This window comes from Toxotes jaculatrix, chromosome 16 (assembly GCF_017976425.1).
Source record: "Toxotes jaculatrix isolate fToxJac2 chromosome 16, fToxJac2.pri, whole genome shotgun sequence".
NCBI lineage: Eukaryota > Metazoa > Chordata > Actinopteri > Toxotidae > Toxotes > Toxotes jaculatrix.
This window is the reverse complement of record NC_054409.1, coordinates 21558122-21571533: the sequence shown is the minus strand read 5'-3', so window position 1 is coordinate 21571533 and position 13412 is coordinate 21558122. Positions and strand designations below refer to the sequence as shown.

The following is a 13412-nucleotide window of genomic DNA, read 5'->3' as shown; positions in this document are numbered from 1 at the left end:
TACATGTTTGGGTTAATGGAGGTGTTTCATATATGCAATGACTTCTTTCTTCCTCCTCTCCGTGTCTGAATATTTGGGTTGCTGTCTGTTACTCGATTTTCCTTTAAAGCTATCTAACTTTTCTTTTTGTCATTTTTTTTTGTTTGTTTGTTTGTATTTCCTTTTTGAATTGCAGATTCCTAAAAGTGAGAGGCTGGCTGAGGAATGGCAGGGCAAGCAGCCTCGGAGAAACCACCACGTTCCTCACACGCTCTCACTGAGTCAGAGAGAGAAAAAGTGAAAGATGACCTGAATCTAAAAGAGAGAGCCGGCCGATAATAACACATCTCAATTTCCAAACCGTTACCGTATAAAAACAACAACAAAAAAAAACTTATCAGCAGTGTTGTGCTTCCTCTGCAGAGCTCTGCAAAGTGAAGCAAAGATAAGAGAAATTCATCTAAATTTTAGCGCTCATAACCTTTTCCATTCTTAACACCCATTCAGCAGTCACAACCACAGTATACAATTTGCTTTTTGTTGTTTTCGGCAAAGCTTTGCTTCTTAATGTAACTAACTCCGCTTGCACCACCGCGCGGCCATGAACGTGGCTGTTGGCTTCCTCGCTCTGAACGCCCCCCCGCCCCGCCCCCCTCGGCTCTGCCACTTCTGTTTTTCCTTACCTTTTCCCCCGGTGCACACACACACACACACACACACACATGGAAGAGGGTGTGGTCAGAGACAGGACGGAGACCAGCAGGATCCTACGGACAAAAGACCAGCTGGAGGAAGCCATGTTCCCCCCTTCATCCAGCGGTTTGTGTGTGTGTGTGTGTGTGTGTGTGTGTGTGTGTGTGTGTGAGTGAGTCACTCACTCACTCATTGACTCCACAGAGAATCATCCTGGACTCATCTACCCCGCCCCCCCCCTCCTCACTAAAATCAGCTCCATATTCGCAGGTTTCACCCAACTGGAAACAGAAGAAGTGCAGGTGCTAATCATTCATTTCTGTGTCACGTGTCTCTGGTTTGTTTCATGGATCTGAATGCTTGTATGTACGCCTTATTTTTGAAGGTTTTGTGTGTCGCAATGTCTCATTTTCTCCGCACCACTGTCACTCCTACACACCCAGGACCACCTGGAGGCAAAAGAGATGGATGATGAATCATTCGCCATCACTCTCCTCCACCAGTTCCTGCACTGGTGCCTGTTCCTCTCTCTGACCACCCCCCTCCCCCCCACACTTCCACGGCCCTTCCCTTCTCAGGCGGCTCAGGCTGTCCCTTGGCTGCTTTGACACTCCCCCCCCTTTCCTTTTTTTGCAACAGCTTGGGGGCAGGGGCCTCTCAGCGTTGTGGTGTGCTGCATGCTTGCCCTGTCTTCCTCTCCTCGCCCCTCTGCTGGCAGCCCAGAAGAGGTGGTGGGGGGTGTTTGGTCAGCTTATGCCCCCCTGCCTCCGGCCACCAGTCTTTCTGTTCAGTTAACCCTCATTGCCTGGTCGTACTGTTTGAATTAACCTGAATGCTACTGTTTGGGTTCGGTGCCTGTGGCTCTTTTCTTTTCTTTTCTTTTGTTTTTTTTTTGTTTTTTTTTTGTCTTTTTAATATCTCTTTTCAGTTGTTGGTTCAGAAAGCATGTTTCCATGTTTTTAACAGAGTGAGTGGGCGATCACCTCCTCCCAGTGTTCCCCAGTTCAGTCTCAAAACTGTCAGAAAAGGACAACAGGGACCCGAAATGTTGTTTTCTGAACGATCTTATGCATAGGTAGGATGGATGTCTCGTGCATTTGTTTTACTGTAAGTTCACAGTACAGTATGTATGTAAAGATGTTAGTGTTGTATGTTTTGATCAGAGTGTCTAACGCAAGTTGTTGTTAGTTTACAGTTAATCACCTTGTGGAACTGTTTCCACTTGGCCCAAGCAGCAGTCCACCCAAAAAAATAAAACCTATGAAGATATATGATTTACACCTGATGTTTTTACGACGGTCCACTTACTTTCTACTGTATATGAAAATATACTGTGATTCATCATTTTCCTGTGAATTTGTGAGCGAAGTGTGACCGAATCACCTGTTTCGGGCCTTAACCAGGTTTGTGTTCAATCACTGGGAAAAAGAATGACGCTGATATTAGCTGTGCTATGGCGAAAGGATTAAGATGTGATTAGCAAAAGTTTGGGGGCAAATTTCATAGATTTTCTAATCATGAAACTGTCAGATGAGAGGAATTATGTCCACTGATACCACTCCCCCTCTTGCTCTTCGGCACATAACGTATGTGATTTTAACATTTCTGTTTTATATTTGATGATCTTAAGTTGAGATTTTTGCTTTTCTGTTTTTATTTTTGAGCTGGAAAATTTGTTGTAGCTTTTTTTTTTTTTTTTTTTTCTGCCTGAACGGGACTAAAATCCCTTAACTGCAAATATAAGTAATAATTACATTGTTTGTGTTTTGGATGAAGCCATTGCTGAATATTCATCTGATGCAGAATATAATGAACACTTCTTAAATGGATGAGTAATGGACACAATGACCCTTTGGACTCCTGATGGAAGGAATGATCAAATCCCTGCTGAAGCAAGCTGAAAAGTGCCACGTTCGCTTTTCGCCACCCATCTCAATAAGTCACGTTACCAAACGAGCCCTTATGTTTGTTTTACTGTTTCTGTGTGATAAATCACAAGATCAATCTGACGAGGCAAAGACCACCACTTCAGTGGCAGCAGTGGCTTTGCAGCAGCCACCTGCCTGCCAGCGCTCTGCGATGAGACCACCACAAAGGTTTTAGTCGATGCCCCAGAATAACCTGCCTGTACAGTGGAAATGGCGAGATGGAATTAGAGAGAATATATATGAATATATAAATAAAGTTTAAAAAAGGAAAACATCTATTTTAACTATTGAGAGTCTTACCATTACTTTATCTGCTTTGCAAAGTAAGACTTCTTTTCCTTTGTAAGGTCTACCAAACGGTGTGTTTTGCACTTTTTTCGTTTGTGTTCCATTTGGTAGCCCATGCTTGTGTTTTGGAGCACTGAATACTTTGTATTGTGTTTACTGTGCCAATTAAATATGCCTGGAAAGTAAATAATGTTATGTCACGTCTTTTTCGTTCTCCTCATGGGAATCGGGCACAGACGAGAGCCAGAATCCCACAGTGTCCGTCATCGCCAGCGGCAACTTTAATTATCCGCAATAAATTCTGGGTTTATGAAAACACACTATAGATGTTTACAGACGGAGCTGATGGTAAAGCTTTATGATTTATTTAATTAAATCAAGATTGTGCTTGACACAAACACATGCCATTCCTCCTTATCTCTGTGTTGTAACTAAGGCTGCAACTTAAATCATTTCTATAATCAGTTTAACTGTCAATTAATTTAATGAATCCAGTGATTGTTTAGCCTATTAAATATAAGTGAAAGTTCTTCAAATAACTTAAGAATGACCATTTATCCAAAACTGAAAAGATAATCCATTTAAAATAACAGATCAAATATAAATAAAGTTAAAGAGAAGCCTTAACATTTGAGAATGTGGAGCCAGTAAATATCGTTGACAGTTATATAAATAAACACATCTTGAAGGGCGATCCCTACTGTACACACTCGTCTACAGTGAAAATAACTAATGCACAAAACTGTTTTCTGTAGAACGTCACTAATTTTGAATCCACAGCTCTTTGTTATGTACTTTTCACTTATTTGTAGTTATTGGCACAACATTAGTTTGAATTTTGCTTTAAAAAACAAAAACAAACGAACATCACCCTGAATCCAGTGTATAATAAACCTGTAAACATGTATCCATTAATGGTGTCATTGCCTTAGTGGGACAATTTGGTCAAGTTAGGTGTTGTAAATAAAAACTGGCACAACTGTGTGTCCTGAAATGCATGATAGTTATTTTATTCTGAAGGCATCATTCAGTCAGAAACCACAACCCTGGACGGACACGTTTTGGACGTTTCCCCTCTTGGCCACCAGAGGGTGATCATGTTCCATCAAAATCAGGTAACTTAACCTGGCTTCAAAGGAGGGTCCAGCAGTGCTTTGCTCTCTCTCTCTCTTCTTATTCTTTTTTTTATTGCACTGTTTTTCAGTGACAGTGCAGGACTTTTTATAACATGAGAAAACTTCCACAGGTGCTTGCTGAATAATGCAAGCTGCACCCCAGAAAGCCTCTTACCTCTGTGTTTGGACTGTTTACCTTCACCTCAGTCTCCTTTTTGGTGTTTAAATTTATCTCCTGGACTCAGTAAAGTCTCCTCCACGGTGTCTCTCTTGTACACATCGTCATTATTCTTTGTAATTGCCGTACTGTTTGACCAGCAGACACTGCAGCAGTCACATGAATTGATCTGGCCCACAGACAGATCAAGATTGCCAATTGATTCTGGCCCAACGAGCTGCAGCTGTGATCAGTCCCAGGTGCCCCACAGAAATATTCAGCGCATGCTGTGTAGCAGATGCAGCCCTCACCTCTTCGAACACACTTTCAAACAGTCTAATTGGCCTTTGCTCCCTGAAACCCAGCGCGCTGTACTGTGCTGTGGCTGGGAAGGGCTAAAGAAAATGAATTGCCGCAGTGAATCCCGCGGGGCGAGTGAGTTTCCCTTTCAAACTCTATTCAGAGCTTCTTAATGGGTTTATTTGGCAGGGACATCCAACTCATCAATTTATATTATTTGCAGGATTTAGCCTATAGTTAGAAATAGTGGTGCAGACATGTACATCATCTTTGAAGACATCAAAGTGCTAAAACAGACACCAAAGACATTGAACTGACAAGCAGAGATCACTGAGAGGGATTGAAACTACACAACAGCAGTTTAACAAGCAGGCATGTGAACTAGATTTAAGCTGGCAGGGTAAATAGATGGCACCGCAGCATCAAATAATACAACCGACTCTTTTTAGTCCTTGAGTGGTTTGGTATTCGCTTCATCTGTTCTGTGTGAAGATGAACAGATCATCCCACAGCAACAACACTCCTTCTCTAAAAGAGGCCACCGCTCTCAGCGTCACTGTGGGGACTGATTTAACTGGCCTCAGACAAATCTTCCATCTGTCTTTAGGCCCAAATAAGTCAGAGAACAATCTCCACAGACTCATGAGTAACTATCATTCAGTCACTGATGGATCATTCACAGCTTTGTTGAGGCCTTTTTAGCAATGGTGGACCTGTAGAGACAAATTGAAGACATACACTGTTTTAATTAAAAATGATTTGTTTGCTGTTTGTTACTTGAGGCAGGTCTAAACTAAACTAATGATCTTTTGCCTGAACAGCTTCAGTACATCATTGTTCACATTGTTCTGTAACTGAAGCGGTGACAACAAATACGTTTTTCATTAATCAACACAAAGGTGACTGACAGCGGTTTCAGAGTGTGGTCAGAAAGCTGCTCTCAGGTATTTCCATGTGTGGAACAGACAAAACAGTGCAGCCAGCTCACAGTTTTTACTGTCTGTGTGCTGGAAAAGGCAGAATTGAACTTGACGGCTTCAGGTGATACGGACATGCAGGTTGAAAGGTCTGTTGTACTGCAGAGTGTGAACAACCTGCAGACAGTGAGAGGGAGGAATACTCCATCTGAGCTCCATCCGAGACAACGCCTCCTTTTCCAGCTACAGTATAACGCACAAAGTGTGTTAGGAGCTTGCTGCTGCTCCTGACAGCCATCACTCAGTACAATCTCCATGTCAAAAAAGAAAAAAAAAGAGAGATGTGGTGAAAGGAGAGAGGAGGAAGGCAGTTTCCCTGCATGAACTACTCTGGATGTGAACTGGCCTGTTATTTCTGAAACACTGGTCTTTGTGTTAATGCTATTAGTTTAGTTAACAAATGTTAGCGTGCTGACATCAGCCTCACAGAGCTGTCTGCCGCTGACTCCCAGTCCTGTCTGTATCTCCCTGTACCGTATTTCTACACATGCTTTATTGTGATTTTCTCCACTTCTTTCACTTTCATTTTGCTGAAAACTGCATGTTTCTGGCTCATGATTGTTGATTAACTTGATGTAGGTTCCTGTAAAGTCTATACAGATATCTGAGATTGAAAATGTGACATTAAATTGAACATTTTCCTGTTCCATGAGTTTTTGCCTTTCTCTCTTCTCTGCATATGGTACCGACATTGTAGAGGTTTGTTACCACATGCCACATGACTTGGACTCAAGTTACAGATTTGAAGTCTTCACTCTGAAATCCACAAAATCCAAAGAGGCTCCACTCTATCTTTAACACCACTTTAGTGTGACTTCACTTGGACCTGGGTCTCATGATATGAAAGATTTAAGACTCTTCCCAAGTCCAAAGCAGAAATATCTTGGCTGGACCAGCAGCAAATTCAAGCAGTTCCTAAAATTTTCATTTTCACAACTTAAAAGACAAAATACAAAAAAAAAAAAAAAAAGAAATTATGAGCAAAGGTCAAATTTGCACCAGAATTTCTTGCCATGATTCAACTATCCTCCACAAAGAATGAATTGTCAGTCTTACCTGAAATAACACTGTGTGCTACTGTTTCAATGTTCAGCTATTTTTAATTTTTTTTTCAGTGGCTCAATAAAAGTCGGTGTACAAATTCTCCGGCCTGTTTTAAGGCTGTAATAGGTTTTTGGCTGCTGACCTCAGTGTGTTTTACCTGCTGGTTTCAGTCTGTTCCATTACTGGTGTGTTCCTGTCTGGCCTGGTGTGAGAGCGCTCTGCCTGATGGGGAAAGCACACCTCTGGAGATTAGCCCAGTCTGGCCCGTCATTAAGGACCGGTGGGTGCTGCTGTCTGTCTGTGAAACACATCAAGGCCATCACCTCATGCTCTCTATGTGTGTGTGTGTTATGCTACATATGCAACGCGCTTTGTTGTCTAAATTTAAGATTTAGAGTCTTGTAATTCCACTCTTTTTTAACACTCTTAAACTTACTTTTATGTTTAGCCATTTTATACTTCAGCTTCCTGAATGGAGCTGTCACTGCATATGATCGAACTCTATTAGTGATGATGATTAATATGATGGTATGTTATTCGTGTCCTGGAAGCAGTGATAGCCAGAAGACCCTGAGGGCCTCGTGGACCTCTTTTCAAGTCATTCTAATGAAGTTAGAGCACGGATACAGCGCAGGTGTGCAGAACGAGAAACGTTATTATTCACAGCCTTTGTAATGGCAACGTCAAATCAAGCCTGGAATGAGTAAACATCCTTCAGCGCTGAACAACACTCAGCTGCTGGCCTGCTGCAGCTTTGTCTTCTACGCTGGAAGATTAAACTTGGGTGAATTTTTCAAAGCCAAAATGTGTTGATTCTTTCCCAAAAGTATGAGAAAGGAAGACGCAAGCCATCAGTCAGCAAAAGACACAGTCACTTGTCTCGCCTCAGACTGCTTGGACGCGTGTTGAGCTTTATGTCACAGTCACCATTAATAGGCCAGACTTTAATTTTAGAAACAAACGCAATGGCATCGACAGAAGCATTTCCGAAAATGAAACCACTGACGTTTTGCCAGTGTAACAAAGAAGGTCTCTGAAAACCAAGAAAAATTCAAAATGTGCAAAAAAAAAGAGGTCAGAGAGAAGCTGGTTCCTCCATCTGGAATAGATATGCAGTCAGCAGGCCGGGACCTGAGCGGAGCTGAGATAATGCTTGGACTGTGGCCTCAGTTTTCTATAATACTCTGCACGTTATGGTCCCAAATGACAGCTCAGCACTGTCCAGTGTCCTCACAACAACAACAACAATGTAACCTCGTTAGGCTGCCATCTGGAAATAACTGCTCTATATCATCAACAAATACCTAATTTTAAAAAAAGCATAAAGGATAACAAATCTGGTACAGAGAGTAGAACGAGTGCACGTACCAGTTTCGGCAGACACGGCTGTGACTGACTCTGTAAATGGGAAACAAACAACGTGGCTCGGACTGAGATGAACAGCTGGTTATGGGAAACTGACTCATCCTCTCTGCATGTTAACTCTGCAGCAGCAACTGCAGCAACAGTTTGCTAACGTGCAACATAACTATTGTTTGTTAAATGACTTGCTGTCTCGTTGTTTGGTCTGTTTTTTGGGGGGGTATTTGTCCGTTCAACATGCAAAGGGGTTTTATAGCCATGGAGGCCTGAAAATACAATGTTTGCTAGCACAGTGGGATTATTTGGATTGATGCACATGCGGGGGTGGAGTTCCTGAAGGAGCGCTGACAGGAGGGGTGTATTTGTTTTGCTGCTGAGTTCAAATATCAACAGCCTTTCCAATGCAGTCGCTTACTTCTTCTTTAAGGCCCCATTGATGTGTGCTATAAGTTTACACAAGGCCTGGGGGTGTGTCAGCAGATACTTTTCACTTTCCCCACAGCGAGCCTGGCTGCTGCTAGCCACTCATCCCTGCTCTTTAATTAGCTGCTGCTAATTACAGACACTGGCATACGAAAGGGTCAGAGACCATAAAACAGCCCACAATCTACCAGAAAATCTCTCTCACTCCGTGTGCCCTCTCACTTTCCTTTTCTCTTTCGTCTTACTCTCCAGGCATCAGCGAAATTATGATGGAATCCATTTATTCTTTGGCGCATTAGTGGAAAATATGCTCCGACTGAGCTGGGAGAACTTGAGCTAGGAAAAGCTCCCTACCAGAGTGGCAAGCTCAGCACTGCTGCATTTGTGTTTGTGTGAATGACCTGAATGCGCTCTATTAACAGAAGCTCGTTCCTCGGAAGCTATAGAAAACATCTCTTTAATAGAAGGAAACCAAAGGAAACCAGGGCTCTGCTGATCCAAAAAGCGTCCACATGCCATAATTTCTCTGGTTTTGGTAGATTTCAGAAAAACAGTAACCTGATGAGTTCCACATTTCCGTAGCTCACTTGATGTTAAAGTCCTCTCTTTGTGTGGTTTTGGAAATGTGTGAGCGGGAGTTCCTGTGAGAAAGAAGACAACAGCGAGCTAGCTGTCACCTTTAAAGAAACCCCCACCAAAAAAAAACAAAAAAAAAAAAAAAAAAACAAGACTGGCCAACAATGAAATTCCTCTGCTGACCTCTACACCTTTGAGTTGTAATTTGGTTTCAACAGTGGCTCCGAGCCACTCGATCAGATTACAGTGGGACATTTTTACCAGAGGTACGGCTCATATGGAGCTCTCCCAGTGTCATCATCCTCTTTTAGATCCCACAAGAAATCACAAACACATGCACTCACACACTACTATGGAAAATGACATTTGGAAACCAGTGTATTCACAGCGAATACCACATCGAATGAGTGAAAGGAATGCCTTCACCACAGGACAAAGGAACGTCTGTTGCCCCAGCCGCTCTTTGTAATCTTTGGACAATTTCATAAGGGCCTTTTCTACCCGGTGTGACTGCAGCTGTGGCAAACGTCCAGACCATTCGACCACCTCTGACTCCGAGCAGCCGTACCACAGAGGACTCATCTCACGACCAGAGATGGTCCAACCGTGCTCATACTGGAGCCAGCAATGAACCCAGGGTAATTAAGTACACAGATTCTCCCCAACCCTGCGAAACCGAGGACATGGATAAACGCAGACAGGCAAAACCCTGATGGATGAGGCTTGTAAACAAACCCTTCTCCTTTCCTCCACGAAAGTTTCAAAGTCTCAGCCTTTACTTCAAATAAATCACAAACTCAACTTAATTAGCATCTTTCTGACAGTCAAAATAAAACTTTTAAATTATGGGCCACACTGGATTACATTAAATTCTACAGGTGTTTACGTTATTGTGTCCACCTGTGGCAAAATGAAAAGTAAATCAAGAAATACTGAGAGCACATATTAAAGATCTGTCATGAACTTGTAGCCGATGTGATTTTGCTAGACGTTGTTCCAGTTACACTCAGTTTTCTGCCTAAGAACATAACAAGCCTGTTGGGTGGACAGTGTCCTATATTCCAGAGTCCTATGGGAAATTATATTGGTGAAACAAAATACCAAAGAAGTCAACATGAACAAAAAGGTGCTTTTAGAGATGACTCAGGATTGCTGTTATGAATCATACAGTACACTGCACTACAAGCCAGGATGCCGGCCCAGCTTCTGAGGGAGTCTCTGTCTACTACTGAGAGATGGCCTCCACCCTAGATGACCCAAAAACAAGCTTTAATTAAAAGGCCTTGTCACCAATGAAATCCCAGGGTGCCTGTGGGACAGCAGATCTCATTTCTCCCAGTTAATTCATGAGATGACTCTTACCGCAGGCTTGTCTAATTTCTGAACTGATTATCAATCACAGAAAGGATTCCCCAAGCTCCACTAATGAAAATCTGGCTGAAAGCATGTGAGTACATGCATTTAAATGAGGCATTTCTTCTTCTTTTTTTTATTATTCTCTTTGTTTTGAGAATCAAAGCTCTGGCTTTGACCAGAGCTGTGTATACGACCACCACACCACTTTCGACAACTTGCTGGAGACAGTTTGACTTGAAATCCAGTTTATGATTCACACATTTATTTTGTTGTACAACTCAGGCACCAATGACATTCTTACTGGTTCCTACTGGTACTTAAACATAGCTAGTGTGGAAGAAATGGGGAACAATGGAGTAACAGCTGGGCATTTCTGTGTATTAAAAAAAAAAAACACACTCAACTATGATCTTCACCTAGTTGCTAACTTTGTCGGTCTGATTGTTTTACTCGAAGGTCACTCGCCTCTCAGGAGGCATTTGTCTCAGCAGACATGTTTTAGCAGGAAAAGCACAGGTGTGGTTAATTATCAGTAATTGTTAGTGGGACCTATAAATGGAGCAGAGTCATCGTTAATGTAATTAGTTGCACCTGTGATCTTCCTGCCATAAGACAGAACATCACAGAACGGTTTTCACAGGCAGTTTCCAATCTTTACCAAAGCATTTGACTGAAAATGGATTCAAAGTCCTCTTTGTGCTGGTTAGTTATTTGTCTGAGGTTTCACTCTACATCGGTTCTCATGATTATTATCAGTATAGATGGTTTTCTTTCCCATTCGTATGCAGATGACACACAACTTTACACAGCAATAAAACCCGTTGATATGACAGCTTCACACCCCCAGTTCCCTTATTTTGGACCTGAAAACATAAATGAAAACATCCTCACTCTTAATGCAATTGAGATCTTGCGAGCTTGATCCGCATTTCCTCTCTGACAGTCACATAAAAGGCAAAATCCAAAACAAGCCCATTTTTTTCCATCTGGGAAGCGTCTCCAGGATTACATGTTTCCTCTTCTTCACTGACCTAGAAAAACTGATTCATGTTTTTGTTTCTTCCAGAATCATCCGGCGCAGTGTTTCTGGCTGAGCTGTCTGCTGTGTCAGAAATGTCAAATCTAGTGAAGATTTAGCAGCATTGTGATATTACTCGACAGTGCAGGAAACATGAATGCATTTCTCTCCCGACTCTGTCTTAAGAACTACTTCATTGGTGGATTACAACAAACATACACCTCACCCGGCAACAGTATCCCTGCTGTCTTTTCCTTTCTCGTGTCTCTTACTGAGCCTTTTACTGTTGTCTGGTGGTTCATAGCAGCTCAAACATGGGACAAGTACACGTGCAAACATGAGGGCACATACTGCATACATACGTACTGCAACATGTGTGAGACTGCACAAAACTCTCAGTTAAAATGATGATAAACATTCCCTCCTTCATGATTTAATTCATTCAGAACGTTCAGTAAACAATGTGAGCCTACAGCTGTCAAACTGTAGGCTCACATTGTTTGTTTTATCAAGAGTGCAAAGCTTCGTAATGTCAGCTATATCCGCGTTTGCCCTCTGTGTTTTTCACAGGGATTCAGCGTGGCTGTGCTGACCCAGAAAAAAACAAAAGCATCTCTTTGACTTTGTTCATGTAAAGGAAACATTTAAAGGCGCCTGTAAGATTTTTCTTGTCGACACATAAAGTTATATTTACATTCGCTGTTTCTCACCAGAATGCTTTGTGGGTGTTGTTGAAGTCTAACAGACATGTTCAATGCGTTTCATTGCTCATAAAACATTTGCAAAGCAGATTCTGTGGATATTTTGGAGCCAGTATTGTTTACGTCCATGTTTATTAGCTGGCAGTCTTCTTCCTCTCCTTTTGCTGACATACTGCTGCGTTTCTTGGTGTGTTACCTCCACCAACCATCAGTCAATTGATTTGCATAAAACCATTAAATCAGCCTTGGTGTTTCTATTACGATTACGGAGACAAAGAAAGACAGAAACATGGACCAAATCTCTCATTTTCTCTTGAAGGCAAGAAAACAGAAGCACATTATTTTCTTCCATACTCTTCTCCTTTGGGGAGGCTACAAACAGTTAAAAATCCTTCCCAGCATGGCAGTGTAACACTCATGAATGCTGCCATTGTAAAACTATAATTATAATGTGTGGTGAATGTGATTCAGGTTGATATTTAACAACACAAATGCTTGTGATTGAAATAGCTTTTTACAGAAGTACAAAAAAATATTCCATCAGGTCCCAGCCGTTTGGAAAAAGTTAATGTGAACTATTGATATTGGACCATGTGTTGAAACTGTCAGACCAGATCTTATTTTCAAACTTTTTTTTTTTAATTTTTTTCCCCCTTCTAAAAATACAGACAAGTTTTATTAAGTGGAGCAAGACTGGCTACTTATTTCAAATGGCCTCTCAATAATGTATCACTCATATGAAGCTTGCTGTGATTGTGTTTGTGTAAAGGAAGTGCTGCAGTGGTTCTCCAGCTCACGGTTGATGCAATCACTAATGTAAGACTGATTTTCTCAGCCTGAGTCCACGAGGTTTGAACTTCAAAGGCAGGTTTTGGCCGGTATTCGGCTTCACTATCGATGGAAACTAAAGCCAGGTGTGAGACCCCCCCCCCCCCCCCCCCCCCTTCCCTTTTTTTTTTTTTTTCCATCTCTTAAACTTTGGACGATTAAAGCAGCCTGGTGTCAGATGGATCCAAAGATTACATCTTAAATCAACTGAGTACCAAAACATCATCTTACTATGAGATGCAGCTGGGAATAACAGAGCACCCATAGGTGCCACACAGATCAGGACAGATTAGCCTCAGCTGGGAAATCTGTCACCCTGCCTTTGTAGTGAAACCACCCAGCAGAGAAAAACAGAGCAGGGATTTGGATTTATGAGGGAATAAAGCCAAGATTTGGTCTTATTTTTAATCACAACAGAGAATGAAAAGCAGTTGTCTTTGGGCTGGTTGGATCATTTGCTTAGAGTTTTGTGTCCTCACACGATCTTTTATTAGGCAAAAAAAAAAAAGAAGTTTCAGAGTTTCAGATACACACAGAGACTGTGCTGTCTGTGGGTGGGCTGCGGATGTAATCTTCACGGCTAAAGTGAAGTAATCTGATTAAAGTCAGCGATTAGCTGCTAAACTGATCTACTCAGCTGTTTTAAACACATCGGGATGGTAGAGAG

The 13412-nt window shown here is 42.0% G+C and overlaps 1 protein-coding gene across 1 annotated transcript in view; it reads left to right on the top strand.

Moving 5' to 3' along the window:
• Positions 1-3075, top strand: part of LOC121195074 (formin-binding protein 1) — a 52388-nt gene extending 49313 nt beyond the window's left edge. Inside the window, exon 17 of the mRNA XM_041058276.1 lies at positions 176-3075. Within this exon, the coding sequence (XP_040914210.1) occupies positions 176-183 (8 nt within the window). The 3' untranslated portion in view covers positions 184-3075. The remainder of the gene's footprint in view (positions 1-175) is intronic.
• Positions 3076-13412: the final 10337 nt, after the last annotated feature.